The sequence below is a fragment of the Perognathus longimembris genome, chromosome 20, assembly GCF_023159225.1.
Source record: "Perognathus longimembris pacificus isolate PPM17 chromosome 20, ASM2315922v1, whole genome shotgun sequence".
In the NCBI taxonomy this organism is placed as follows: Eukaryota; Metazoa; Chordata; class Mammalia; order Rodentia; family Heteromyidae; genus Perognathus; species Perognathus longimembris.
This window is the reverse complement of record NC_063180.1, coordinates 30401714-30428160: the sequence shown is the minus strand read 5'-3', so window position 1 is coordinate 30428160 and position 26447 is coordinate 30401714. Positions and strand designations below refer to the sequence as shown.

Below are 26447 nucleotides of genomic sequence, written 5' to 3'. Positions count from 1 at the left end.
CACAGGGACCCGCCTCTGGCGCCCGGCGCCAGCCCCACTCCAGGGCGTCGTGCACCGCCTGTAAAGGCCCCTCGGGGCGGAGGGCCTGGCGCTATGCCCGAGGCTGCCGAGCCCGGGGCGCTCTCCCAGGGCCTCCGGACTCCTTTCTGCCTCGGCCTCCCCCGCAGCCTGAGGCCCCAGGCCGTACCGACCTCCCCGGGGACCCGCAGCCCCAAGGCCAAGCTGAGGCGCCCTAGGAGAGGATTCCTGCAAGCGTCGGGCCCTGCCGTGGCGGGAAGGCGGAGCGCGCGGGCGGCCCCGCCGGTCCACTCCCGCGCCCCGCGCGCCCCGCACGGCGGCCTCTCCCGGGACCCACCTCAAAGCCGCGGACTCGCGGGCTCCCAGGCTCGAAGCCCAGCTGCACGTGCCCGCCCGCCCCGCCGCCGCGCGTGCCTCGCCCCGGTCCCGCCCGCCCCTCGGGCCGCCCCACCCCCCCCCGCCCCGAACGTGTGAAGCCACGTGACCGCCCGCCCGGGCGCGCCCGGCACGCGGCGCCCAGCCCTCCACCTTAAAGGGGCCGCGTGCGGCCGTCGCGGCGCTCCCCGCGAAGGGGCGGCCCGCCTCCGCCCGTCCGCCCGCCCGCCCGCCCGCGGGAGCTTCCAGCGGCCTTGACCCCACGTGCGGAGGCTGCGAGGCCGGAGGAGTCGGGTGCATCCGCCAGCTCCCGACTGGGACCACGCTCGCGGCACGGGGCGTCCGCGGCGCAGACTCCCTGGCCCCGGCGAGGGGCCGCCCCTGAGGGCCGCGGCGCCTTTAAGTCCAAAGGCCCTGAGTCACGGGGAGGCTCCCCGCCCCCTCCTCCCCGTCCTCCCTGCTCTCTCTCGCTCACCCCCCCTCCCCTCGTCTGCCTCCCTCCCCGCCCCGCCCGCCCTCCCACTGCCGCGGGGCCCCACGCCCGCCGCATGTGACCCGCGCCCCGCCCGGGCGCGGGCGCGCGGACCGTTAGTGTTCCGCCGGGCCACGCCCGCCCCGCGGCCGCTCTTACCAACGCGAACGCCATGGGGCCGGCAGGGCCCTCCGAGCCTGGCGACTGCGGGCCGGCAGCGGGGCGAGGGCCGCACGTGGGCACCAGCGGGGCAGGAGCCGCGCGGCGCCGCGCCCTCGGCGGCTTTTAAGGCTCAGCCGAGCCGCCCGCAGGCCGGATGCGGGGCACCTGTGTCGGCCCCGCCCGGGCCCCCGCCCCCTCCGCGCCCGCACACCGGGCTCCGCCGCCCACCCGGAGCCAGGGCCCAGACGGAGGCGGGGGCCGCGCGGCGCCCAGGGCCCCGTCCCGGCGCCCAGCCGGCGACCTTGCGGGCGAGTCGCCGTCCTGAGCCTCAGTTTCCCCCTTCTGAAATAGGGCGCGGCGTACAAACCCCTGCGGGGGCCGGACTTGTCCGCAAAGCCCGGCGTCCTTGCCCTCTTCTTCCAGGGGCCGCTCCGGGTGAGGCCCCGCGCGCCGCGCCCCTTGCCCGGATCTCGGGGGCGCTTCAGACCCGCCGCGCCGCGAGCGGGGAGGGGATTCCAGAAAGTTCTAAAAGACTGCGGGAGCGCGCCGGGCTGCAGCTCCCCGGGGAGTCCGCCCGCGCACCCGCCAGGCCGCCCGGAGGAGGGACGGGGCGGGGGCCCCCAGGCCACAGACCCCCCGCGGACCGGGCCGCCAGGGCGGGCCGGAAGCCCAGGCTGGCGCGGGGCGGAGGAGACGGAGCCCAGCTGCCGGGTCTGACCGGGACGAGGATACCGAGGCCCGCACGCCGGCGCGGGAAGGGCCGGTGCTCCGCAGGTGTCGGAGACGGGGATGGAGCGGCCGGGAGGAGGTGGTGCGGTGCGCGTGGCTGCCCTCGGCCGGGCCGGCGGGGACAGAGTGCAGCCGCCGCCGCCCGCGGGGCCGGGGCCGGGCACTGTAGCTCGGCCGGGCTAGCCTGGCCCGGGGCCTTGCCGCACCCAGGGTCCGCCGCACAGCTGACAAGGCCCGGCTGCCCAGTGCACCCCGTAGGAGCCAGGTCCCGGCCCAGCACTGTCTTTCCGAGCAAAGCTGAAAATACCTTATTTCTAATGCAGAATCGTCAATGTGATTTTTAAACCCAAGGATCTCCTGCATGCCAATTTGTAACCCCCCATCTCCCATCCTTTTCCTTGACCGGAAGCTAATCAAGATAATCTGAAACGAGGATCCTGTGGCCACCAGAATCGGTAGCTGCGCGCTGTTTTCCTGTTTCAAAGCTCTTCAAGAGGCTAGCCTAGGAACTTGTGCCACCCAGACTCCCTGCTGCAGGCAATGGCAGCACCTCATAACTGAGCACTTACTGTGTGCTTGCCGTCCTCGGTGCGTCCCCCAAGTCCACTCATTTCCCAGTTGCAACTGAAGCACAAAGAAACTGCCCAAATACCCCCAGCTAGCAGGCGCAGAGCAAGGGCTCAGACCCAGGCAGTCCTCCAGTCTCCCAGCCCCACGAGAGCAAACTAATAACACCTTTATGTGTGCATTTCCCTGTGACCCCAGAGCTGCAGATGGTGATAGAAGAGGCAATGCAGGCCTGGGACAGCCTGTGCTCAGGGGTGGAGAGCAGGGACAGGTAAATCCTCTCTACAGGGACAGTGGCAGGGGTGGAGATGCCAGGGGCTCAAGTCCCCACAGCTGACCACTGGCAAAAATAGTGGAAACAAACATTGAGTCCAGGTCTGCCTACCACCATCTCTGCAGTCAAGCTCCGAATCTACAATGCAGGTTTTAAATGCAATTATAATTGATGAAGTTTTAAATGTCACAGGGTGATAGAACCCTGTAGTCCATATGTTCATGTGCGCAGTGCTTCCCTGGCAAGGGAGCTAAAAAGGAAAAAAAAAAAAAAAAAAAAGACTGCTGGGAGAAAATGGTGGCTTTCTGATCCCAGTTGCAAAGATCAGAAGGGAGATCCCTTAGCTGAGAACTCAAGACCACCAGGGAAAGTGGACACAGTCTCTCCACAGCAGAAACCAACTCTTCATGCTTTCATGTCCTTTCCAGTGAGATAAAAGACAGTGGATCAACCTCGCTTTTCATATTTATAAATGTAAATTTAAAATGATTGAAATGTCAAAAGCTTTACTTGCAATTTTTAGAAAGCCATAAGAACATTTTTTAATGACCTCAGCCTGTGGATAAATTTTATAAATGAGAAACTAAACAGGGTATAAAATTTAACCATATTACAGCTTAAAACTTTATGAGCCAGGCAGGGGTGGCTCATGCCTATAAGCCTATCTACTTAGGAGGCTGAGATCTGAGGATCCTGGCTTAAAGCCAGCCCGGGCAGGAAAGTCTGGGGGACTCTTATCTCCAAAAAATTAATCAGAAAAGGCCAGAAGTGGTGGTGTGGCTCAAGTGGTAGAGCACCAGCCTTGAGCACAAAGAGGCTCAGGGACAGCACCTGGGCAAAGAGTTCAAGCTCAGGACTGGAAAATAACAACTTTATGAAAAGGGTATTTAAAAACAGAAAGGCAAGGAAGGCATAACGTGGAAGAGAGTATTTGCAATACATGAAACTGCAGGCATTTTAGTTTCTAGGAATGTTTAAAGGCAGTGAAGAAAAAGGACATTTCTTAATAATCTTAAAATGTGTGGTACACTACTGTTACAAAATACAGATGTGTCTAGAAATGTACATACTAGAAGTGCCTGAAAACGCTGGCACTAATGAACTGAGAACTCCGGGAGGTGATTTTACTTCAGGTGGGAAGGAGGAGCCTGGGACAAGGTGGGGTGATGTTTCAACTGGATTGATAAATGCTTTAGACTTGAGTGATCAGTGTACAGATGGGGTTTGTTCTATGTTTTTTTTTTTTTTCTGGTGATTCTGGAGTTTGAATCCAGGGCCTTCTGCTTACTAGGCAGGTGCTCTACCACTCCAACCACCCTGCTGGTCTCCTGTGTATGTTGTTTATTGTCAAGCTTTCTGCCCAAGCTGTCTGGACCAGGACCCTACTTGTGCTTTTCCTACATGGCTGGGATGACAGGCCTGCACCACTGCACCCACCCAGGAGTCTCGAACTTTGTCTGTTTTGCTTGTCTGGCCTGGACTAGAGATGGCCATCTTTCCCTTCCAAGTTGCTACAAATACAGGCTTAAGCAACCATACTTCAGTGGCTTTTCTTTATATACATTGGAGTATATCAGGACTTTATTTAAACAGAAAAGGGATGGGAGTAATTAAGGTTGTGGAGAGTCAGAAGCTGAATTCCTACATCTCAAGCTGTCAGAGTGTGTCCCCGAACCCTGTCAATCAAAATGTTCCATGGAAATGTTCCTTGGAAAGTTCCAAGGACAATTCCAAGCTCCAACACCACCCTTCAAGGCTCTGCTCTCAGCCTTGGAGAAGAAAGGTGAGCAGGCTTCTAGGGAGAAGTCATTTTATTGAGAGTCAGCTACATAAATAGCTACAGAAAGCTGGGAGAGAGAAGAAAGCAGCTGTCAGTCTGTACAGGTCACTAAGTGTTGGGGTCGAGCCTGGTAAACTGTAGAGAGGAAGGAAGGAAGATCCTGGGGAGGCTGCCTGGCATGAGGAGGCTGATGGGAGACAAAGGAGGAGAAGAGAGGGCCCCAGACGAGGAGTCACTGGGTCAGAGCCTGAATCACGTCCTTCACCAGCATGGTGCCAATCACCATTTTCTCACTGTTGACGGTCAGCTGGGCAGCTCCAGCTGACCGGGCATCCAGGGTGAGCAGGACCAGGCTCCCACTGGTCAGCGTCCTCCCCGCAAACCTGGGGTGGGGGTAGAGGCAGGGGTGAAGCGCATGGCTGAACACCACCAAGTGGGGAAGAGACTCGGCCAAGGGGCCATCTTTTCCCTGCGGGTACCTGTACTCATCAGAGGTCCCGCAGGGGACTCGGCCCAGGTTGGCGGTGGCTGTCACCCTCTGCACCACGACGTGGTCACTCCGACAGCTGTCCGGCAGCGCGAGCTTCTCTGTGATCTCATTCATGCCCATCAGCTTTCCTGCAGGCAGAGGCCGGTACCCTTGTCAGCCTTCCCTCCCTCTGCAGAACAGATGGCCATCTCATGTCTCTTCCATCTTCATGATCTTGTCTCTTTACTTTCAGTCTGGCCATGTTCAGGTCTGTTTCTAGAAAATCCTTTTTGGGAGATCCTCCATCATGCCAATGCTCCAATGCCCTCACCCTCTGGCCAAACTCCTCCCAAAGAGGACTCTGTTTCCTCAAGTCAAGGTCTCTCGGCCCAAGGCAATGGGCCAGTGCCCCACGGTCCCCCGGAGGGTGTGGGCATCTCCCTCTCCAGCCCAGGGAGCACTCACCCTGCTCCTTCTTGAACTCATTCTCACTCATGAACACAGGGGCCATCAGCTCCCCAACAGGAGGTTGAATAGAGACGTAGAACTGTCGGGTCTGGGTGCTAGGAAGGATGGAAAGAGACAGGACATGAGGCCAACCTCCCTCCTCCCCTAGAGGCAGGATGTGGAAACAGGCAGTAGAAAGGTGAATCCAGACCCTCCAGATCTGCTGTCACCCCCATCAGCTCTAGCCTTCGGGACCTACCTCTCTCCAGCCCACCTGCCCACCTCCACGACACACGGGACACCTACCACAGCTGGAAGTTGGCAGCCTGGGTTGAGTCACAGAAATTAATGCCCATGACAGCAGTGGTTGATTCTCCAGGTGCCAGCGACTCTAACAGGCGGCAGGCAAGGGAGCACAGGAGGCAGTCACCCGAGGGGCCTGGGACCCAGTACAACTCCGCTCCCCTTCCCTCCCGTCAGCACACACCAGCCCTCCACGGAGTCCTAGCTTTCTGTGCCCCAGTTTCCTCCTGAAATCCAAACACCTTTCCCCTGCCCATCCTCACTCCAAGGCCCAAATCTGCCACTCCAAGTGCAGGTCCAGCGGGACCTAGCTTGTCTCAGTGTGTCTTGTGCACCTGGGCACAGCCTCGTGCTGTGCCAGTTCTGTGTCCCCCTGGCTTGGCCTAAATTGGGTATCAGCAGTCACACAAGATGGGTCCTGCCTAGGAATCTCTGCCCTGCCCAACACTCTTCTGTACCAATTTCCGGAAATTCCTGGATGCTGATGCCGGCAGGCAGCTTGGGGGTGCCCACATGCAGCCCCCGGATGGGCATCTCAGAGCTGTTGGAGAAGTAGATGTGCACAGACACCATGTGGGGGTTCCCTGAGAAAGGCTGGCGGCTGAAGGCATAATCCACAGCCAGCCCCTCGCCAGCTACCCGGTGCAGCAGCTCCTGCCTTCCTGCACTGGACACTGGACTCAGCAGCTGTGGAGGGAGGAGGGGAGCAGGTGCAGCAGACAGCAGGAAGGATTGTGGGTCCCAGCCTTCCCCAATCTAGGGCCCCTGACCCGGCCATGTCCCTCGCCCAGCCCACTTACAGAGGGCACCAGAGAGGAATCTGTGAGCGTCAGGCCCTCGAGGTCAGCAACCAGACTGGCAGACACAACCGTGGCAGGGGACACGGGCTGGACACTGGGAGGAGTGACTGTGGGGGAGGCAGAATGGAGGTGGTGTGGGTTGAGGGGAGCCCAGGACACAAGGAGCAACTGCTCAGTACCATGGACAGCGGGTGGCCTAGAGGCTCCCAGGCAGCAGGGCCTGGCTGGACCTAAGGAGCATGGCCCAGACCTCCTGCAGGCCAGGCCTCTGTCCCCCAAGACTTCTGCCACTCAAACTCACAGTCCTCCAGATCAAGCAGGGAGATCTCCTTGGCTGCAGGGGTACTTTTGCTGCTGGGGGGCTGAAAGAGAAAAATGAGGTATAAGAACGAGAAGACATAGAAAGGTGCTCAGAGATACATGACTGGGCTCAGAAGGCCCAGGCCCTAGAGCCTGCTCCAGCTGGACTGTGGAAAGGCCCCAGAGCCCCAGATGCACCAGAGCTGCATCTAATCCGGGGTAGGAAGGCCCCGGCCAGGCCTCACCGTTTTCTGCCTCCACAGTGTGGCTTCTGCCTGCTCCTCCTCTGACTCTGACGTCATCTCGGACTCCGAGGAGCTGCTGCTGGAGTCACTGTCCTCATCTGACGAGGAGCCTTCACCGTGACCCTCTGCCACCTTCTTCCTCTTCTTTGTCTTCTTCTCGCCCTCGTCCTCACTCTGTTCACTGAGGAGGGTGGGAAAGCAGGGTCCAGGTCCACCCAGATGCCCACTCTGCCTCACAGACGCACAGGGGCCATGCCTGAGCCCCCATGCTCAGCCCCACCCAGTGGGGTTCTCTAACCTCTCACTGCCTCTCCCTTTGTCCTCCTCCTCGTCCTGGTCTTCCGACTCACTGCTGGATGCTCCGGAGCCACTCTCACTGTCTGACTCACTCTCAGACTCGGGCTCTGCAAGGAACAGGGTCGTGGGTAGCCAACCTCCTTGGCTGGAAACTCAGGGGTCCCAGCTCCAGACTCAGCACCAAAGCTCCAACCCCTCTGAACCACTCAGCACCCCAGACACCAAACAGAACTGAGGTGAACACAGGTAGAGATGCTTCGCTGCCAAGCATGTGTGTGTGCGCGCACACACACACACACACACACACACACACACACAGCACAGTCACTGACCACAGACGACTGTCACAAATGGAGCCCAGGGGGCCCAGCTCTGCTGTCCTACCACTGTCTGCAGACTCAGTGGGGCCAGATTCCCCCTCAGAGTCGGAGTAAAAGGGCTTCTCCTTCTCCTTCCTCCTCTCCCGGCTTGAGCACTTCGTCCATTCAGGCACCTGGATGGAGTGGGTGAGAGCGTTTCTTTATGCATGGGGGCGGGGTGGGGGGAGGACAATGTGGTCCCTTCCTATCTTCCTGGGGCCCTGCTTGGTCCTGGCCCCAGCGAGGAGTGGGGGAGGAGAGAGACCCAGTCCACAGAAAGGAGGGGCACTGCCAACCAAGGAGGAACCCGTGCAGGGTGGGGCAGTATACAGGAAGAGGAAAGCACACGGCACACAGAGGGAACCTCGGTGTATCCGCCCAACAGGCCCACGCGGGTCTCAATAAAGGAGAGGTCTTCTTCCTGCATAGGGAGGGCATCAAAGGGGCTGGGCCAGCATGGCCAGGGATTCTGCTGCCTATCCCCCCAACATGTGTGCATGTGCACACACACGCACATATGCACACACACATGCACACACCCTTGCTGACCTCCACATTGCGCACAGATGGGTCTGGGGCTTCCTCTGGCCAGTCTGGGAGTTCCTGGTAGCCTGTGGCCTTGGCATTGAGAAGGTGGGACAGTGAGCCCAGCTGGAAGTGGTCTCGATCTAGAGACACAAATTAGAAGTTAGGACCGCTGCCCTTCCTTCTGGGAGACCCAGAGCCGAACACCCCCGCCCCCCCATTCCTGAGATCCAGGGAAGAGGAGTGAGATGAGAAGCACTCTAGAAAAGCCGAGCATTGGTCCTGTGGTCCAGAGAGCTGGATAGAGACCGGTTCTCTCAGGCCAGGCCCTGGAGCAGATGAGGCTGAAGGCCATGGGCACAGGTGGGCTGACCACAGGTGATCTGAGGACCCTTATAAGCACACGACTCACTTCTCTCTGTGTCATCACTTGTCTGTCTCCTCTCCCCAGTTATTGCCGCCTCCTCCTCCTCCTCCTCCTCCTCCTCCTCCTCCTCCTCCTCCTCCTCCTCCTCCTCCTCCTCCTTCTCCTCCTCCTCCTCGCACTCAAGGCCTGAGCACTGTCCCTCAGCTTCTTTTGCTCAAGGCTAGCACTGTACCACTCGAGCCACAGCGCCACTTCTGGCTTTTTCTGTATATATGGTACTAAGGGATCAAACCCAGGGCTTTATGCATGCTAGGCAAGCACTCTACCACTAAGCCATATTCCCAGCCCAGTCCTTGGTATTTAACATCTTGATGTCAATTCCCAATGGTGAAGCCTGCTCTGGGAAGCAGCTGGAAGGGAGACCTGGGAGGACAGGAGCCAGAAGCTAGGAAGGAGCTCCTCCTGACCAGAGAGAAGGCAGTGGCTCTGGTGGATGGAAGAGTGGGCACCAGGTGCTGCAGGAGAGAAAGGGGTGATCCAGAGACCAAAACAGCCATTTCCTCTGCTACCGAATAAAGCCTTGTACCTGGCTAAGCCTGAGGACTGGGGCAGGGGGCGGGGAGACTGGCTGCTTCCTGACTCCCCCACGGAGACTTCCCTGATGTAGGCCTCCCACCTTTGAATGATGACTCCAGGACTGGGGCTGGCTTGGGTGCCAGGAAGAGCTTCTTGGCATGGCGGCTGAGGGCCCCACCCTGCTCCGATGGGACAATGAGCTGCCGGGTGAAGCGTGCCCGGTCTCGGATGTCGTAGTTCTGGTCGTACTTGGCTAGACTCAGCACATACTGGGTCAGCAGCTTAGTCTGAAGGAAGAAGAAGAAGTGGCACAGCTGCTGACCAAGGGAGGGCACAGGAGGACACAGGAGGCTTTGGACCTCCTCTGTTCAGCCAGGATCTCCAAGCACATCTGTGCTGCTACTGGCATAGGAAAGCAGCTCACCTGCCAGACGCACTCTGGGTAGCTTTCCTGTGTGATGACCCTTTCACTGCCACTGAGCCCCCATGCCCTTGGTTACTGCGATGCACAGAGCTCCATGGCCTCTCACCAAGACTCAGGACCTGCTGCCCAGCAGCAGGACACAGGCCTCATCTCCTTGGCCTGATTGGGATCTAGCCTGCAGTGGCGTCAGAAAGTTGGGACTTCTGTGGGGCTTGTAGCAGCCTGAACCCCGTCATCCATAGCACCAGGAGAGGGGAAGCAGAAGCTAAACAACCATTTTGCAGGAAAGCTGTGTGCACAGAAAAAGCCCGCCCCCCCCCCCATGCAAGAAGCCAGCTTCTTCACTCCCAATCCAGGAAGAAAGAAAGGGGAAGGAGAGGAAGAAAATTTCAGCCGATTCAGAGAGCCATTCTAAGAGCCAGTGCCCCAACTTCCAGTGAAGTATGATCTGGGGGTCAGTGTCAACTTCCTGAACAGCACATTCTGGGGACCCCGATTTGGGCTGGGACCCTCCTGTCCACTAGCTGACTACATGTACTCACAGCTCTCTGTGTCACCTCTGACTGCAGCTCCATGTTTAAAATGTTTATTCTGTATTCTTTCTCCTATGTGGCTATGAGCATGTGGAGGCTAATAAATTTGTCATACACGCATGATTATATCCCCAGAACATGGCTAACCTAATGCCAGGCAAATAAAAAGGCGTCAGGGAATGTATGGTAAATAAACAAAGGACGCAATAAACATATAACAAACAGCCACAACTGTTCTGGCCCCCAGTGTCCCTACCTACAGGAGTCCCTGGGGCTGAGGCTGGAGGCCATGAGAAACCAAGTGTATCATAGATGGCCAAGAGGCCACCTTCAGGTTGGACAGGGTACTGCACTCTGCAGGGCCTACCCCTGAGGCAGACCCTAGTCATTCCCTCCATGTTTTACAAATGTCTGCAAATGTCTTCTATAAGGGCCACACTTGTAACTGCTGTAGGCCTTCTGAGCCACACAGACTATTTCAAGCAGTCATCTCTTGTTGCTGGAGCACAGAAGCAGCCATAAACCATACAGAACTAAATGATCATGGCATGTTCTAATAAAACTTTATTTCTGGGCCAGGAATGTGGCTTAGTGGTTGAGTGCTTGCCTTGCATGCGTGAAGCCCTGGGTATGATTCCTCAGTACCACATAAACAGAAAAAGATGGAAGTGGCGCTGTGGCTCAAGTGCTAGAGTGCTAGCCTTGAGCACAAGAAGCTCAGGGACAGCGCCCAGGCCGAGTTCAAGCCCCAGGACTGGCAAAAAAAAAGAAAAAAAAAAACTTTATTTCTAAAAACAAGCAACAGATCAGATTTTGCCCAGGGGTAAGAGCTTGTCGGTCACTGTTGCTGAGCTGAGTGGGACAGTGAGAGCAGGAGCTATCCTTGTGTTCAATGTCTCCAACACCTTGACACGCACTGTGCATCGTGCTTTATTCTCAGAATCACCTGGGGTCATCTCAGGGGATGCCAGACACCCGAGAGGCTCTAACACCTAGAAGTCTCAATTTATGAATGGACCACAGCCTGGGATCAAAAGATGTTAGTCCCCAGCACCACTAAGGCTGAAGGACAGCCTTGACCCTTACAGCACAGACTGGCCAGCCATGGCCAAGATTTGGAATGAAGCACAGCCCACATCTCCTAGGATGCACACTGAGGACTGGTGGGAACAGCTCTAGGTCTTTACCTGCTTCGAGTTGGTCAGGTAGAGCTTGGCTGCCAAGTTGATGACCTGCAACTTTACAATGTCCTCCTCTGCTGTGAATGACTTGGCCATTTTTCTCAGCACGTCAGGTGCAATCTTGGGGACATGCTCACAGTACTCCCCAATGAGCCAAAGAATGCTGGCTCGGGCCATGGGCACCTGTGGGACAGAGGGGCAGGAATGTGGGTAGGAAGGTAGGCTGCCCAGAAAATGGTTCTCCCCTGGCCAGGATGGGCTGGGGTATCAGAGATCTCCAGAATGGGGGCACAGATAGAAAGGTGAGCACTTTCCAGCCCTGCCTTCCTCGGGGTTCCATGAGTGGAAGCAGAGCCTTCAGGCCTAGTCCTGATTCTCTGGATTCACTGTATCCACCAAATGTAGATGTTTCAACCCACAGTACAGCAGAAAAAAAACAGAGCTTCCGGGAGGAAACAGGAGTGTTTGGTCAATACTGTGGAGCTCAGACAAGGAGCCCCAGGAGGAGGTGACCCTGGTTAGGGGCAGCCAGGTTAGGGTTGCATGGTCTAGTCTCTGCTTCTACCCAAAGACCTTCCCAAGCCACTGTGGAAGCCTTATAAGTTGATGTTGGCAAGATGAGAGTCGTTTCATGGCAGGATCTCACGTCCTGGGACGGTGCAGGGGTGCGATGGGAAACAGGGCGCCCTCACCTGGATGTTGTCTGTGAGCTTTGCCAAGTGTTTGATGATCTCCTCATGCTGCGCTGGCTGCATCTGCAGCAGCTTCTTAATGACCACCACCGACTCTGCCACCACCAGCTCTAGGCAGTGAGAACAAGTGTGGAAGCCCAGGATGGTCAGATGGCCACAGCCAGAAGGGCAGGCACACTGACAACTCCCCAGGGCCCCTGGTCTCTTCCCTTACCCCTTCTCTAGAGCCCATGGAGGTGCAGGAACACCTGGGCAGTGGTTGAGGCTGGCTGACCAAGGGCACACTTTGCATGTAGGTTAACAGGCTACCCACCCGCCTGCAGAGTTGGACAGTGGCCAACACTGACCATCACGGTTGGACAGGAGCTGCACCAGGCCATTGAGGCAGGTGTCCCGGACTCGGCCGATGTTGGTTGCACAGCGTCCAATGGCCTGGATTGTGGCTGCAACGAAATCCTTGTCCATGCTGCGGATGTAGGTCTGTGAGACATCACAAGAGTGACGTGGGTGGTGAGCCAGCCTTCAGTGACGCTGCTCCTGTGAGGGGCCTTCAAGGCCCCTCATTATTCTACGACTCACCATCTAGTCAATCCTGGAAGAAGCAGCACCACCCCCACCTAGGGACTCCTCCACCCAAGAGCCAGCAGAAGGCACTGGAAGGTCATTCCAAGATAATCTAAGTGCCTTCATCTTTCCAACGCAAGGAGCAGCCATGATACCCCAAACAGCCCTCACTTCACACAGCCATGGGAAGAGCCCCTTGCCCCTCGCCTGACCTGGAATTCCCGCAGGACCGTAGGGATGTTGGTCTCGTTGGCCAGGTTGGTCAGCACTTCCAGCTGCAGGTGGGGGGGGGGGAGAGGGAGGAAGGCAGCCAGAGATGGGGAGGGTGGTCAGGGAGGGGAGGGTGGCCAGGGAGAGGGGGAGGGCAATCAGGGAGGGGGATAGTAGTCAGGGAGGAGAGGGCAGTCAGAGAGGGGGAGGGTGGTCAGGGAGGAGGAGGGTAATAAGAGGGGGAGGGGAGTCAGGGAGGGAGATGGTAGTCAGGGAAGGGGAGGGTAGTGAGGGCCCCCTGTGCTTTCATTGAAACACCACTTCACACATCAAAAAAGCAGACTTAGAATACCCAAACATATGATAACCCGCTTCCTCTTAAGTGGATTCTCACCCTGGGTGCTAGTGGGTGCAGTAGGCCACCTCCCACCTCGGTTACAACCTTAAAGCTGCCTACACGTTTAGAATGGGGACCAAGGGACCCTGTGGGTTAGGATGCTCTGCTATCTGCCTACCCTCACCCAGCACTAGGCTCCTAGGCCTGAATGCCCAGTCCCGACCCTTCCTGCCTCAGGGTCTTTGGATGTGCTTCTTTCCCTGATGAGTTTGCTCCATCTTGAACCACAGGTCTACAAGACTGATACATAGTAGATGCTTGGAAGTTGCTGGGTAATGAGGCAGCAGAGTGGGCGTGCAAAGGAAGGAGGCTGGGATCCTGCCAGTTTTCCTGCTGGAGTGTTTGCAGGAAAGCCTAAGGGAGCCGTGTGTGGGTGAGAGACAGAAAATGCAGTGGGAAAAGCCCAGCCTTCTAGTCAGCAGTGTTATGTGATCTCCGAAGGAACATTATTTCCCTGAGCTTCCACTTGTGCTAGTGGTGGGGCTTGAACTCAGGGCTCCTCACTCTCACGAGCCAGGGGCCCAGCCCAGGAGCAGGCAGGTGGCCACTGAGCTGTTCCAGCAATCCATGGGGTAGGGAGACTGGCACCCCTCACTCACCTTCAGGATCTTGATCTGGGTGGGGTCAGTAGACCGGATGTAGAAGCTCTTCAGGTAGGGTTCAAACATTCCCTGCACAAGAGAGTGGGGGAGCTCCAGGGCAACCCAGCCCACCCAACCCTTCCGGCCTCAACACGGCCCTCCGGCTCTCCCTTCACAGGGCAACCTCCTTCAGTGTATCCAGGCCCTGTTACCAATGGGCATTTAGGGTCACCCTTCGGTACTCTGTACAGCCTGGGCAATCTGCCCCCCGGGCTTCCTAGAACCCAGCTCCCCACCCCAACAGACACCTCCCCAACCCTCAGGGCAGGCCTTGGTCAGGCACGGCAGGCCTTGATCACATGCTCACCCGGCGTTTGATGGACATGGTGGCCACGTTCTGGAGCACCACATACTGCACCTCACTGCAGAGAGTACTAATTAAGAGTCCCAACCGACTGCAGGCCCGGATGGGAGTAAGGGCTGGGCAGGAGGGAAGGTGGGCCAAGTAGTTGGAGCAGAAAACAGGTGGGAGGTTGGCAGGCCTGTGGGGAGCAGGAGGGCTGGGCCGCCCTGGGCAGAGGTGGACAATCTGAGCTGAGGTAGGGGAGGCGGGGGTGTGTCTCTTTTTACAGTGGGCGTGGCACAGGCTGGGCGGAGTCTCAAGGTGGGCGTGGCATTTCCGGGTGGGTCAAGGGGCGGGGCATCAGGAGGGCCTCTGCTGGGCGGGGCGATAGGAGGGTGGAGCCTCTTTTGCAAGGGGCATGGCACGGGGGGGGGGGGGAGAGGGGAGATGAGGAGAGTGTTTCCTTCTTGTGGGCGTGACCGCCGAAGGGCGGGGCCTCGTAGAGTGGGGGGGCGTGGTGTTGCCTGGGGGCGGTGGGGCTTCGCACCTGTGGCTGCGCAGCAGGCGCACCAGCGCCTTGGCGATGACGCCCACCTCCGCCTTGGGCGCCAGGTGGAAGTAGAGCTGTGCCACGGCCATGACCACCGCGGCGCTGCGGCTCTGCAGCAGCGGCTTCGTGTTGCGCAGCAGCAGCCGGTGGTCCGGGTCCATGACGTAGGGTTTCCGGGCGGGCAGTGTAGCGGCGGCCGCTTCCCCCGACCCTGGACCCTTGGCCTCGTCCTCCTCGGAGCCGTAGAAGGCTTTCTCCGGACTCTCCTCTAGCAGGGACTCCTGGGCGGGGACAGGTGAGAAGTGGGCACCTCTCGGCGACCCTGTGTGTGCCCGTGATGCCGCGGCGGCGCAGGCGGATGCCAGCCACTCACGTTCTGCGTGGGGCTCAGGAACTGTGTGCGCGCGTAGCGGGTGAGCATGCTGATGATGACCACCTGCCCCCACTCCTCCACGTCAATCAGCAGGTTGCACAGCTTCCGGTAGTTCTTGTGAATCAGGTCGATGCGCTCGGGGCACACCTCCTCGAATGCCATCACCACACTGCCCGCCACCAGCTGAGGCACAAAGGCAAGGGAGGGAGGGTGGTGACCAGGGAGGGCACAGAACCTGGTTGGGAGGGGGGCACTGCCCGCCCCTGTGCGAGGACGCACCGTGGTCTTGTCCGCCAGCAGCTTCTCGATGACTTCTATCAGTTGGTCCTTCTGGTCAGAGTCCAAACTGAGGGAGAAATGGTGGCAGGAATTTGCCCCCTCCTGCCCCCTCCTGCCTCTAACTCCCACAGCTCCCCCAGTAGCTGCCGAACCGTGCCCACCTCCTGCACCCCACCGTTTCCCTCACCTCTCACTGTCTCTATGCTCTCCTAAGCCCTGTGAGGAGCTGCCTGTGAGCCTGGCAGAGGGCAAGGGTCGTGGGGGATGGGGGTGGGCTGGCCCTGAGGTCAGGCAGGCACGGGGAGAGGACTACCTGTAGAGTTTGGGGATAGCATGGGCAGCCGTTTTCCGCACATAGGGCGACATGTCTGAGGCAGCCTCCTTGATGGCCAGCATCATGATGGGCACTATGATGGGCACTCGGATGCTGGAGAGGACACGAAGAGCACTGGCACGGATCAGCTGGTTGGGATCCTAACAGCAGAAGTAGAGAGAGCCATGAGAGAGGGTGCCAGCTGCCTCGGATGGGCAGAGCTACTATCCCTGGCTACTACCTATTCTCTTCCTGCAGGCCTGAGGCTGGATGATGTACTGGCAGCCCAAACCTAATGACACCGGAGTTGTGTGGCAAGGGGCAGCCCAGGTGTGGGAAAAACTGAAGACCTTTCAGAAGCACTTGGTGTTCTTTAGGAGCAAGGAGTCTGTGTGTACATACACAGGGCAGGACCAGCGAATGCAAACCCATCACTCTTCCAGGCATTTCTCCCTCATACACCTTTCCCAGAAATCTCTCAGAAGCTTCTCTTCTTCTATGCTGCTGGAAACTGAAGAAGTGTGAGATTCTCTCCTGTGCTGTGCTATCCTATGCACCCTCATCAGAAGAACTGTGAGGCCCTCCCCTATGCTGACTGTAACCTACATACCCTGATCAGAAGAGCTGTGTATCCCACATACACCCAATCAGAGCTGGGCCTCCCTGGATTCTACCCATGGAGCCCACGGCTGTCTCCCCACTGCTAGTTACAGCAGGGGCTATACATCACTATTTTATCACAGAGATACCAATGGCAAGTGCTGGAATATTTCAGATAGATGCTACCAGCTTTCTAAAATGGAAAAAGAGATCCACAAAACTGCAGGTGAAATTGGTAATTCCCAGCAAAATTCTGAAAATGATGTTTAAATGGGTAGTTTAGAAACATTTACTTGAATAGCAGGACTCAAATCACATTATATCAATCAGAAAGCTGTGATTTACTTTAACACTCTATTTGGAAATGAGCATAGAGCCACAAAAATCTGCTTTCCCTTTTGATAGGGTACTTAGGCTGTAGATGCCAGGACTGTGGATTTTTTTTTTTTTGCCAGTCCTGGGCCTTGGACTCAGGGCCTGAGCACAGTCCCTGGCTTCTTCCCGCTCAAGGCTAGCACTCTGCCACCTGAGCCACAGCGCCCCTTCTGGCTGTTTTCCATATATGTGGTGCTAGGGAATCGAACGGAGAGCTTCATTTGTAGGAGGCAAGCACTCTTGCCACTAGGCCATATTCCCAGCCCCGGATTTTTTTTTTTTTTTTGCAACAATGGGATTTGAACTCAGAGCCTCATACTTGCTAGGCTGGAGCTCTACCACTTGAGCTACACTTCCAGATTAGCTTTCTTACTGGTTATTTTGGAGATATGTTCTAGTGAATTTGTCTGCTCGGGCTGGCCTTGAGCCATGATTCTTCAGATCTCAGCTTCCTGAGTGTCAGGACTATGGGAGTGACCTGTGAAGGCATGCTGGATGTGGGCCACAGGTCACAGGGTCGCACAATGGAGAAGGCTCAGACAGTATCCACTGTTAGTGGCTCATGTGACCCCCACTGCAAGCAGCCTGCAGACTTTTAGTGTCTCCACTGAAACTTGTGTTGAAATGTAATTCCCACTGTGAGATGTGAAGGACAAATGGGACCTTTAAGACACCTCTTGAAGATATATCAGAGCGAGGTGGTTCATGCTTGTTATCCCAGCTACTTGGGAGGGAGACATTGAAAGCATCCCTGTTTGCAGGACTCTCACCTCAATCAAGGCCCTGAGTTCAAATTCCAATGAGATCCCTGTTCCCCAAATGAAAGAGGGGTCAAGAAAATGCTGAATCAATGGTCAGTGGGCTATCTAGAAAGTGCTGACCTCTTATGTATGCCCCTCTCTCGTGTGATGCCTGAGCCACCTCATGACCGCAGAGTTCCCGCTAGCAAGGAGACCCTGGCCAGCCAGGCACTGGTGGCTCACACCTGTAATCCTGGCTACTCGGGAGGCTGAGATCTGAGGATTGTGGCTCGAGCCAGCCTGAGCAGGAATGTTCTCAAGACTCTATCTCCAATTAACCACCAAAAAAGCCAGAAGTGGGGCTGTGGCTCAAGTGGTAGAGCACTAGCTTTGAGCAAAAATGTTCAGGGACACAGCGCTGAGTTCAAGCCTTGTCAGATGTGCCCCCCCCCAGATTAGTGAGCTGAAGAACCCATGTTACTCAGTAATAGCCAAAGAAAATAGACCTGAACAACAGGTGACCAGGCAAAGGCCCTGGGCATTCACTTCATCCTCATGCCCGTCTGAGCCCAACCTCTACTCCCCATGGGCCTGGTCAGCTTTCCTGACCCTCCCAACTTTTGGAGGCAGGAAGGAGCCTCCTCAAGACCTTCCTCTTCCCACACAGCTCCAACAAGACTCAGGCCCCAGAAACAAATGGAGGCCACTGACCTTGAGGCCACGCTGGAAGGTGGAGATGGACAGCAGGGCCAGGTCTTGCTGCTCCTCGGCGTAGCGCACCAGGTACACATAGACAAGCTTTTTCACCTACAGAGAGATGGCAGCTTTCCAGCAGGGCTGTGCTCATCCCAGGATCCGCACACCACCAGCCAGGACACAGGGGTGCTTCCTCCGTGGGTGAGCACATCCTCCAGTGGGTGTCAGGGCCTTCAGCCTCATCCTCACGTCCACAGTCAGAGGAGCCCAGGCATGCAGCTCTTCCTTCCTCACCCCCTGGCCCCCGCCCAGCTGGTCTGGCCCTGGCACTGTGGGACAGGTGTGCCCTGACCACCCTCACCATGGTCCCCGCCCTCGCCTGGCAGTGCTCACCTCTATGTTCTTACAGGCCACGTTCTTCACCACAGCAGGAAACAGGTCTGAGGCATTCTTCCCTCGGGCAATCATCTGGGTGTGGGTCAGGCAGGAGAGGGAGGGAAGGAAAGATGGAGCGTGGCTGGTGAGGTAAAGGTCACAATTGTGGAGACCCCTCCCCAGGGGCCCTCGGCCCTCACCGCCACAATTCTCTTCATGGCCTCCAGCTTGAGTGAGTCCTTGTTGGTGTCCAGCATCTCCTTCAGGTCGTCGTGCCTGGCAGGGAGGCACAAGAATCAGTGGAGGGCCTGGGGTGGGGGAGGGGGTGTGACATGGATCACTGGGGTCCAGGCACACAGAAGGGACAGGTGCTGGTAGCTCACACCTGTAATCCCAGCTACTTGGGAGACTAAGATGAGGGAGGATCATGGTAGAAAAGTTTGAGAAACCCCTGCTCAACCAATAGCAGGGTGAGGGGTGGTGCATCCTATCACATCCCAGCTACACGGAAAGCCAACATCAGAAGGATCATGGTTCTAGACTCATTTGAGCAGAGAAATCTGTGAGAGTTCATCTCTCCAGAGGGAAGTGTGGCATGGTGGTGCAGACCTGTCATCCTAGCTGCAATAGAAAGTCTGAAATAGGTGAGTTGCAGGTCCAGGCATGTACCCAGGTAGAAAGTGAGCCATTAGGTCAAAAACAACCAGTGCAAAAAAGGGATAGAAGTGTGGCTCAGCAGTAGAGCACCTGCCCAGCAAATGAGAGCCTCGAGTTCAACCCATAGTACTGGGAGAAAACAAAAAGAGGGAGGGGCAGGGGGATATAGACAAGGAAGCCTCAGGCAAGACTAGAGGAGAGGAGAGGCAGCCAGCCAGGGGACCTGGGTTATTGGCAGAAATGTGCAGGTATTAGGTAAAACCTTGGTGCCCCTGAATGGACTTTCATCTGGAAATAGATTGGTTGAAGCTGTAATTAAGATGCTCCTTGGTTTACAGCCCAGGGCTACCTGGATATAAGGTGAACATACTATGCAGACAAACATGGATTCAACAGTCTGCAGTTTAGCCTGCCCCACCTCCTCGCACAGCTGGGTGAAAGCATAGTGCTACATTCTGCTAGCCCAAGAAAGGACCAAAGCTAGAACACTTTCACACTTTCAAGTGCCTGAATAAGGTATAGCTCACTTGATCCCTAAGTCTCCCAGAATCCTTTCTGTGTTAGAAGGTTGGGAAGTTCAACCCCATGCTCCAGCTCCCAGAGTGGGAGAGGGATGGCGGCTGAAGGGATGGGCACACACTCCTCCTCTGATGATGCGATGCTCACTGAGGCTTTTGATCCAAGCATCTGGATTGAGAAGGACCAGGGAAGATGTGTAGGAGGTGACTCACACCTGTGGATCATCTAGAAACAACTGGAAATCAGGAGCTGGGAGAGGGAAGTGCATGACAGTCACCATAAAGGTCATGGTGGTGCTGGGTGCAGGTGGCTCATGCCTGTCATCTGTGGCTGCGATCTGAGGATCGCGGTTCAAAGCCAGCCTGGGCAGGAAAGTCCAGTTAACCACCAGAAAACCGGAAATAGTGCTGTGGCTCAAGTGGTAAAGCACTAGCCTTGAGGAGCTCAAGGACAGCGCCCAGGCCCAGAGTTCAAGCCCCATGACTGACAAAAATAAAAAGGTCACGGTGGCCACTGCTGATGGTGAGACGACAGTAGGGGCCAATGCTAAGACAGGCAACTTAGCATGTTGTGTCCCTGGCTGCGGAGATGCAGGAGGGCAGAGTAGAAGAATGGAGCAGGGAGGGAAAGACAGCACTCAAAGCTCACGTCTTTCCTCCGGTCCTTTCACTTGCTAGGTAGGCATTCTACTACTTGAGCCATTCCTTCAGCACTCCTTGCTGGAGCCTTTTTTTTCAGTTATGGTCTTGTGCTTTTTGCTGAGCCAACCTTAGACAGCAATCCTCCTACCTCCTCCCCCACATACCTGGAATTACAGATGTGACTCACTATGTTTGGCTTATTTTTTGAGACAAGGTCTCAGAGCTTTTTGCCTAGGCTAGCCTCAAACTGCAAACCTCTTCCTTTGTAGCAGTTTACAGGTATGCACCACCATATCATCTCAAGAGATTTTTTTTTTCCAGTCCTAAGGTTTGAACTCAGGGCTTGAGCACTGTCCCTGGCTTCTTTTTGCCCAAGGCTAGCACTCCACCACTTGAGCCACAGCAACACTTATGGATTTTTCTGTATATGTGGTGCTGAGGAATTGAACCTGGAGCTCCGTGTATACGAGGCAGGCACTCTACCACTAGGGCATATTCCCAGCCTCTCTCAAGAGATTTTTCAACAGAAATAGTCAAGTGGAAAGCTGACCCTTACCACCACCCCAAACAAACACAAAGGCCTTGCTAGTGTCCAGTGAGGGCAGTCAGATAAGGGTAGATGGCATCCAGGCCTACTCATGAATTCCGATCTCTCTGTCAGATGTCCTGCCCCCAACCAAAAGGCACCTTGTCCTCTTCCATGGCCCAGACAAGAGTAGAGTACAGGCCAGGCTGAGTTCTCTATCCCTAGCAGCTGGGCCTGGGTAGCACTAAGGGGTTAGGGCCCAGCTTCTCCAGTATATAAATGTGCACTGCTATACCCAACCCCCAACCCAACCCCAACATGCAGCCCTGTACACAACATCCTGCAGAGATACAAGGTAAGACATTAGCCTCAGAGATTCCGGAACCCCAGCCTGGGGGACCCCTCCCTGGCCTGCAGAATTCAGTCTCCACCTTTGGGTGTTCTCTAGACTTCACACCAGGGTGTCCTTACCACACCCCCAAATGCCACAGGTCCTGTCAAATGCACACCCAAGGGCACCCCTCCTGCCAAGCTGGTGCCCACATTCTTGGAGAGGAGCCTTGGGTTTTCAGTGGTGCCCACGGGCCCAGGCACCAATGTGGGGACTGAAACAGCCCTGGGCTGCTCTTTACTGCCACGCCCAGGCTGACCATGGGAGCTTCAATGCCACAGCACACCCCGTGTGAGGTGCACTCCATGGGGCTGTCCTGACTGTGGCTGGAGTACCCATGGGGTCACTCCAGCGGGCTCACCTCTCCTGCCCACACCTCCTTCCCTCACCTCCCCACTGGATTCCCAGTCCAGCAGCTAAGAAAGGCTGCTCAGACCTCTCACACTGAGCCCCTTCCAGCCAAGACGCAAGGAGAAAGAGCTCAAGGTGGAACTTCTACCCTTGAACCCTTTGCTGTTGTAGCACCTTCACTTCAGAGCCTGCAGGAAGTGAAGCCACTGAACTCCCTCACTCAGCTTAAGGCCCTGTGCCCCTCTACCTGGTCTGGAACCCTTCTGCCAGCCTAGCCCTCCTCCAGCCGAGGGAGAGGGTGACCCCTGACAACATCTGGCTAGAGGCAGCGGCCCTTCACTGGCTGGCCAGGCCAAGGGGGGACCCTGGCATCCCTCTGTACCTCAGTGGCTGGCTCTGACCCTGGCCCTGGCCCGCCTCCAGGCAAGATCCTTCCAGGGATGCTTCTGGGGTTGTGTCGTCCTCTGGAGCCTGGAGCCATCGAAGCTCCTCGGGCTGCAAGGCCTGGTACCAGGGTGGCGGCCCACCTTCAGGGTCTAGCACAGGGCTGGCAGCCTCCTGGTCGGCCCCAGAGGCCCCTCGGGCCCCTGGCCTCACCACAGTCCCCGGGAGCTGCAGAAGCCGCTGCATTAGGTCCTGCTCCAGGCTGGGACCTAGTCCAGGCCAGCCAGCTGCTTCTCCTGTGTCTGTCACCAGATGCACGCCTCTGAAACCCAGTAACCGGACACTGGCCAGGAGGGAGGCTCAGGTTTCCTCCTCCCTCAGACAGGAGGCCTCAGGAGGGGCAGAGAGCAGGGACCTGGGGACTAGCCAATTTCTAAGCAGGAGACTAGGGACCAGGGGAACTGAGACCCTATAAACGAACACCACAACTGGGTCCTAGATTCCCCAGAACTGCTCCCACCCCCTTTGCCCCTGGCCCCTCACTCCTGTTCCTCTTGAGACCTTTCACAACTAGGTCCTGGCATCTTCATCTCCCTACCAGGAGTCCAGCCCCCCACCCTCCTGTCCCACTGCCCCCTGCCACCCTGATAGTTCAACCCATGCCACCCCAAGTGCCCACCTATAGCCTTGCCCTCAATACTCTGCACTAGAGTCAGGCCTTCCTGCTTCTCACAGAAAAAGGAAAAGTGTTGCACTAAAACCCGCAGCTCCCACACACATCCACTTGCTCCACGCATACCCTCAAGAATCTACATGCTTCCCCTCCCCTGCACATCTGCGCACACCCATACACATCCCCACACACACTGCCCTCCCTCCTCTGAGCACAGCTGCTCCCGCTGGCAACCCAGATTCCATGAGCCCCAACCCCATGGCTCAGGGACCTGGCCTCCCTCCTTTCCTTCAGTCTCTTCCACTCTTCTCTCTGCTGCCTCCTTCTCATCCACAGTTAAACTTGCTTTGGGCTCCCCTATCCAAATAGTAAAAAAAAAAAAAAAGGAAAGAACAAATCTCTGTTATGAAGGTCTTCTGTTGTTTTTGTTTTTTTTGTTTTTGTTTTTGCTTTTGGCAGTCCTGGCCCCCACACTTACTAGGCAGGTGCTCTCCCACTTAAGTACATAGTCATTCCTTCATGCCTTATTTTGCTGATAGGGTCTCATGTCTATGCAAGGGGCAGTCTTAGACTGGAGCCCTTCTAGCCACCCCCTGGAATCAATCACAGGCACATACAACATGTTTGGCTTATTGACTAAAATGGGGTGGCCCTAACTTGTTGCTCCAGCTGGCCTTGAACCTCAACTCTCCTGATCTCTGCCCCTTGCATAGTCTGGATGATAAACACTAGCCAAAGTGCCTATCTTATTGGTTGAGATGGGGTCTTACTCTTTTTGTTGTTGGTACGGGGAACTGAGCTCCGGGCCTAGGCGCTGTCCCTGAGCTTCTTTTGCTCAAGGCTAACACTCCACCACTGCTTGAGCCACAGTGCCACTTCCATTTTTGATTTGTTTGTTCATTTTTGTAGTTTATTGGAGTCTCATGGACTTTCCTGCATGGGCTGGCTTTGAAATGCAATCCTCAGATATCAGTCTCCTGAGTAGCTAGGATTACAGGCATAAACCACTAGCATTTGACACTTACTCTGGGCTGGTATTGAACCACAGTCCTCTGGATCTCCTCTCCCAAGTAGCTAGCTAGGGTGAGGTAAGCCACTGTATCTGAGCTTAACGTTGACCCCTTTGTCAACCAATGGGTTCAATTTTTTTCTTGTCTGACTTGACTTTGAGAGGCATTGATATACTTTAGATCGTTATCTTCTTGAAATTGTATTTTCTTTCCTTGCTGCCTTTGGCTCTCTTCTTCTCAGGCACTCTGGAGCACTCTTGTTCCTGGCCCCCTCATGTTGGTGTCTTCAGGGTTCAGACATGTGCCCTAGCTGAACTCATTTTACGCACCTGGTGGCTTTAGTTAACATTCTCTCCTGCAGTCTGAGTCTACACAGAACAGCACCACCAGGGACCTAGCTGCAGGAGCCAGCGCAAAGTGAGCGATGGAGACCATTCCTGCTGTCTCCCAAATCCAGTCATCGAAGTACCAGAAGATTGTGGTGGCCTCAGACCCTCTGCCCTTCCCCTGGGCTGGGCCACCCTGGTGCCCTGCCTGTCAGCTTCCATACCCCTTTGCCTGCCACTTGCTCTGCCCAGAGCACTTCTAGCTCACTTCCAAATCTCTTCTGCACAGTCTTTTTTTTTTTTTTCTAGTCCTGGGGCTTGGACTCAGGGCCTAAGCACTGTCCTTGGCTTCTTTTTGCTCAAGGCTAGCATTCTACCACTTGTGTCACAGCGCCACTTCTGGCTTTTTTTCTGCTTATGTGGTGCTGAGGAATTAAACCCAGGGCTTCATGCATGCTAGGCACTCAACCACTAAGCTACATTCCCAGTCCTCTTCTTTTCTTTTTTTTTTTAATTTTGTCTGTCATGGGACTTGAACTTGGGGGCCTGGGCGCTGTCCCTGAGCTCTTTTGCTCAAGGCTAGCACCCTACCACTTTGAGCCACAGTACCATTTGTGGTTTTCTGGTGGTTAAGTGGAGATAAGAGTCTCACAAATTTTCCTGGTTGGGTTGTCTTTGAATCACAATCCTCAGATCTCAGCCTCCTGAGTAGCTAGTATTACAGGCTTGAGCCACTGGTGCCTGGCAGTGGTCTTTTTTTGGGGGGGGGGGTACTCGGGTTTGAACTCTTGAGTTTAATGCTTGTGATGTACCTGTTGAGCTAGGTCTCCAGGTTTAAATTCATTTATTTATTTATGTATTTATCCAGCACTGGTGTTTGAACTCAGGACCTTGTGCTTGCTAGGCAGGCTGTGGGGTGAGCTGGCCCCAGTACTCCATGGATTTGTTATTTTTGAGACAGCGTCTCCTGTTTTTGCCAGGGGTCCAAGCTGGGCCAACCTCACCCTACTTAACACCTCCCAGCGGCTGGGGAGTCAGATGTGTGCCCCCATGCCCAGCTCTGGGCTTTTTTTGACGGTAGGTCTTGTTAACTTTTTGCCCCGGCTAGGCGGGTTCCACAAGCAGGTGCTCCGACCAACAGGCCCACCTCAAGCCCCGGGCGCCCCCCTTCGCACCCCTGCCTGGGCAGCTTGCGTCCAGCTTCCATCCGGCCACACTGCTCCATGCTGGAACCCAGGGCACCTTCCTCCCCGCCTCCCCTACCCCCCCCAACCCCCTGGACACCCCTCACTCTTGGCCTCCTCCCTCACTGAGGCTTCCTCGGCGCCCCCTGAGGGCAGATCCGAGGGCAGCCGTGTTAAAGGCCTGTATGTAGTAAGCCCTTGTAGCGGGGTCCACCACCAAGCGAAGGAAGGAAGGAAGGAAGGAAGGAAGGAAGGAAGGAAGGAAGGAAGGAAGGAAGGAAGGAAGGAAGGAAGGAAGGAAGGAAGGAAGGAAGGAAGGAAGGAAGGAAGGAAGGAAGGAAGGAAGGAAGGAAGGAAGGAAGGAAGGAAGGAAGGAAGGAAGGAGGGAGAGAGGGATGGCTCAGGGTGTGGGCGGGTGGGGCAGGGATGAGCCAGGCCGAGGTGGGGGGGGCGGGAACAACGCTGGGAGGACCCCGTTTCTGCACCTGCATCTGCGGCCCGGCCGTCGGGTTTAGGCTCGGTTTCTCCTAAGCCAACGAACGCGCTGGGCACGGGGAATCTGAGGAGCCGCGGTGCTACAGACTGAGGAACGCCTGGGCGGGCCTGCGGACCCCCGAGTCCCCGCCTCCCGCCCTGGGTCCCCCACCCTTGCCCCCGGCCCCACCCCCCTGCTTCCTCCTCCCCCCCCCGCCCCCGCCCGGGTGGGGCCCAGCGCGGCCGGGGCGCTGTCCATGGTGCCCGGCTCCGCGCGCGCTCCCCTCACCGCTTGTAGTCGGAGGAGAAGATGCCGCCGCTCGCGGGGTCGTGGCCATACTCGGGCTCTCCGGGGCCGGCGGAGCCGCCCTTGTCTTCGCTGTAGGCCGGGGCGGCCGACATGGGTCCTGTGTGCTCGGTCACCGGCGCCCCGGGATGCGCCGATTGGATTTATCAATCAGGGCCGCGCACAGCTTCTTAAAGGCGCGGCGCACGCGCACTCGCTGGCGTGGGGAGGGGCGGAGCCTCGCGGAAACACGCCTGCCCAGGACCGGGACGCCGGGCCTGGGGCGGGGCCGACTGCAGGACAGGCGTAGGGGAGCGGACCCCCACCCAGGACTGGGCACCAGGACCCCTGCCCGCCTCAGGGGAAGGAAGGGGCGGGGGACTAAGGCTGCGCCGGGACGCACCGGAGGGCGGGCACCAGAGGATGGGCACTGGAGGACGGGCAGCCTCAGAAGCCTGGGCTGCTGCATTTCCTGCCCCTCTTTTCTCTCCGGCGCCTGGCCCGGGGCACCCGGGAACCCTAGCGGGCTGTGGACGGAGAGGGACCAGGCTTGAGACCAGAACGTGAGTGGATCTCGGAATGTCATTTAATGACCCCTTCGGAGCCGCCCACCTCGGGAGGGCCCGAGGCCTCGCCTACTCTCGGGATAGGTCCAAGTCCAAGGACACCTAGGAGGCAGGGGAGAGAACGGGTTAGAGTCTGGGGTAGCGGCCAGGGCTCCTGCTGGAGCCACG

The 26447-nt window shown here is 56.9% G+C and overlaps 2 protein-coding genes across 6 annotated transcripts in view; both read right to left on the bottom strand.

The window, feature by feature from the left end:
• Cpeb1 (cytoplasmic polyadenylation element binding protein 1) overlaps nt 1-1506 on the bottom strand; it is a 56644-nt gene extending 55138 nt beyond the window's left edge. For 2 of the 3 annotated variants that reach the window (XM_048369471.1, XM_048369472.1), the window contains exon 1: nt 1395-1506. The gene's annotated coding sequence lies outside the window, so the exon portion shown is untranslated. Of the gene's footprint in view, nt 1-355; nt 421-1394 lie in introns of those variants that run through there. The other variant, XM_048369473.1, reaches the window with a different exon arrangement.
• A 3103-nt stretch (nt 1507-4609) lies between these two features.
• Nucleotides 4610-25856, bottom strand: Ap3b2 (adaptor related protein complex 3 subunit beta 2). Of its 3 annotated transcripts, XM_048369354.1 has the most exons (27): nt 25717-25856; nt 18492-18567; nt 18310-18384; nt 17932-18027; nt 15506-15666; nt 15193-15259; nt 14914-15096; nt 14538-14821; nt 14015-14069; nt 13666-13737; nt 12672-12734; nt 12243-12375; nt 11896-12005; nt 11210-11386; nt 9166-9352; nt 8147-8265; nt 7962-8018; nt 7623-7731; nt 7240-7345; nt 6942-7122; nt 6698-6758; nt 6397-6503; nt 6055-6283; nt 5600-5684; nt 5312-5409; nt 4857-4995; nt 4610-4760 (listed from the first exon to the last, which is right to left on the bottom strand). In XM_048369354.1, exons 1-27 carry the CDS (start codon nt 25827-25829, stop codon nt 4610-4612), a joined length of 3294 nt encoding a protein of 1097 aa, XP_048225311.1. In that variant the 5' UTR covers nt 25830-25856. The 3 variants fall into 3 exon arrangements, with proteins under 3 accessions (XP_048225311.1, XP_048225312.1, XP_048225313.1); XM_048369355.1 differs by lacking the exon at nt 7962-8018; XM_048369356.1 differs by lacking the exons at nt 7962-8018; nt 17932-18027.
• Between the last annotated feature and the right edge of the window lie 591 nt (nt 25857-26447).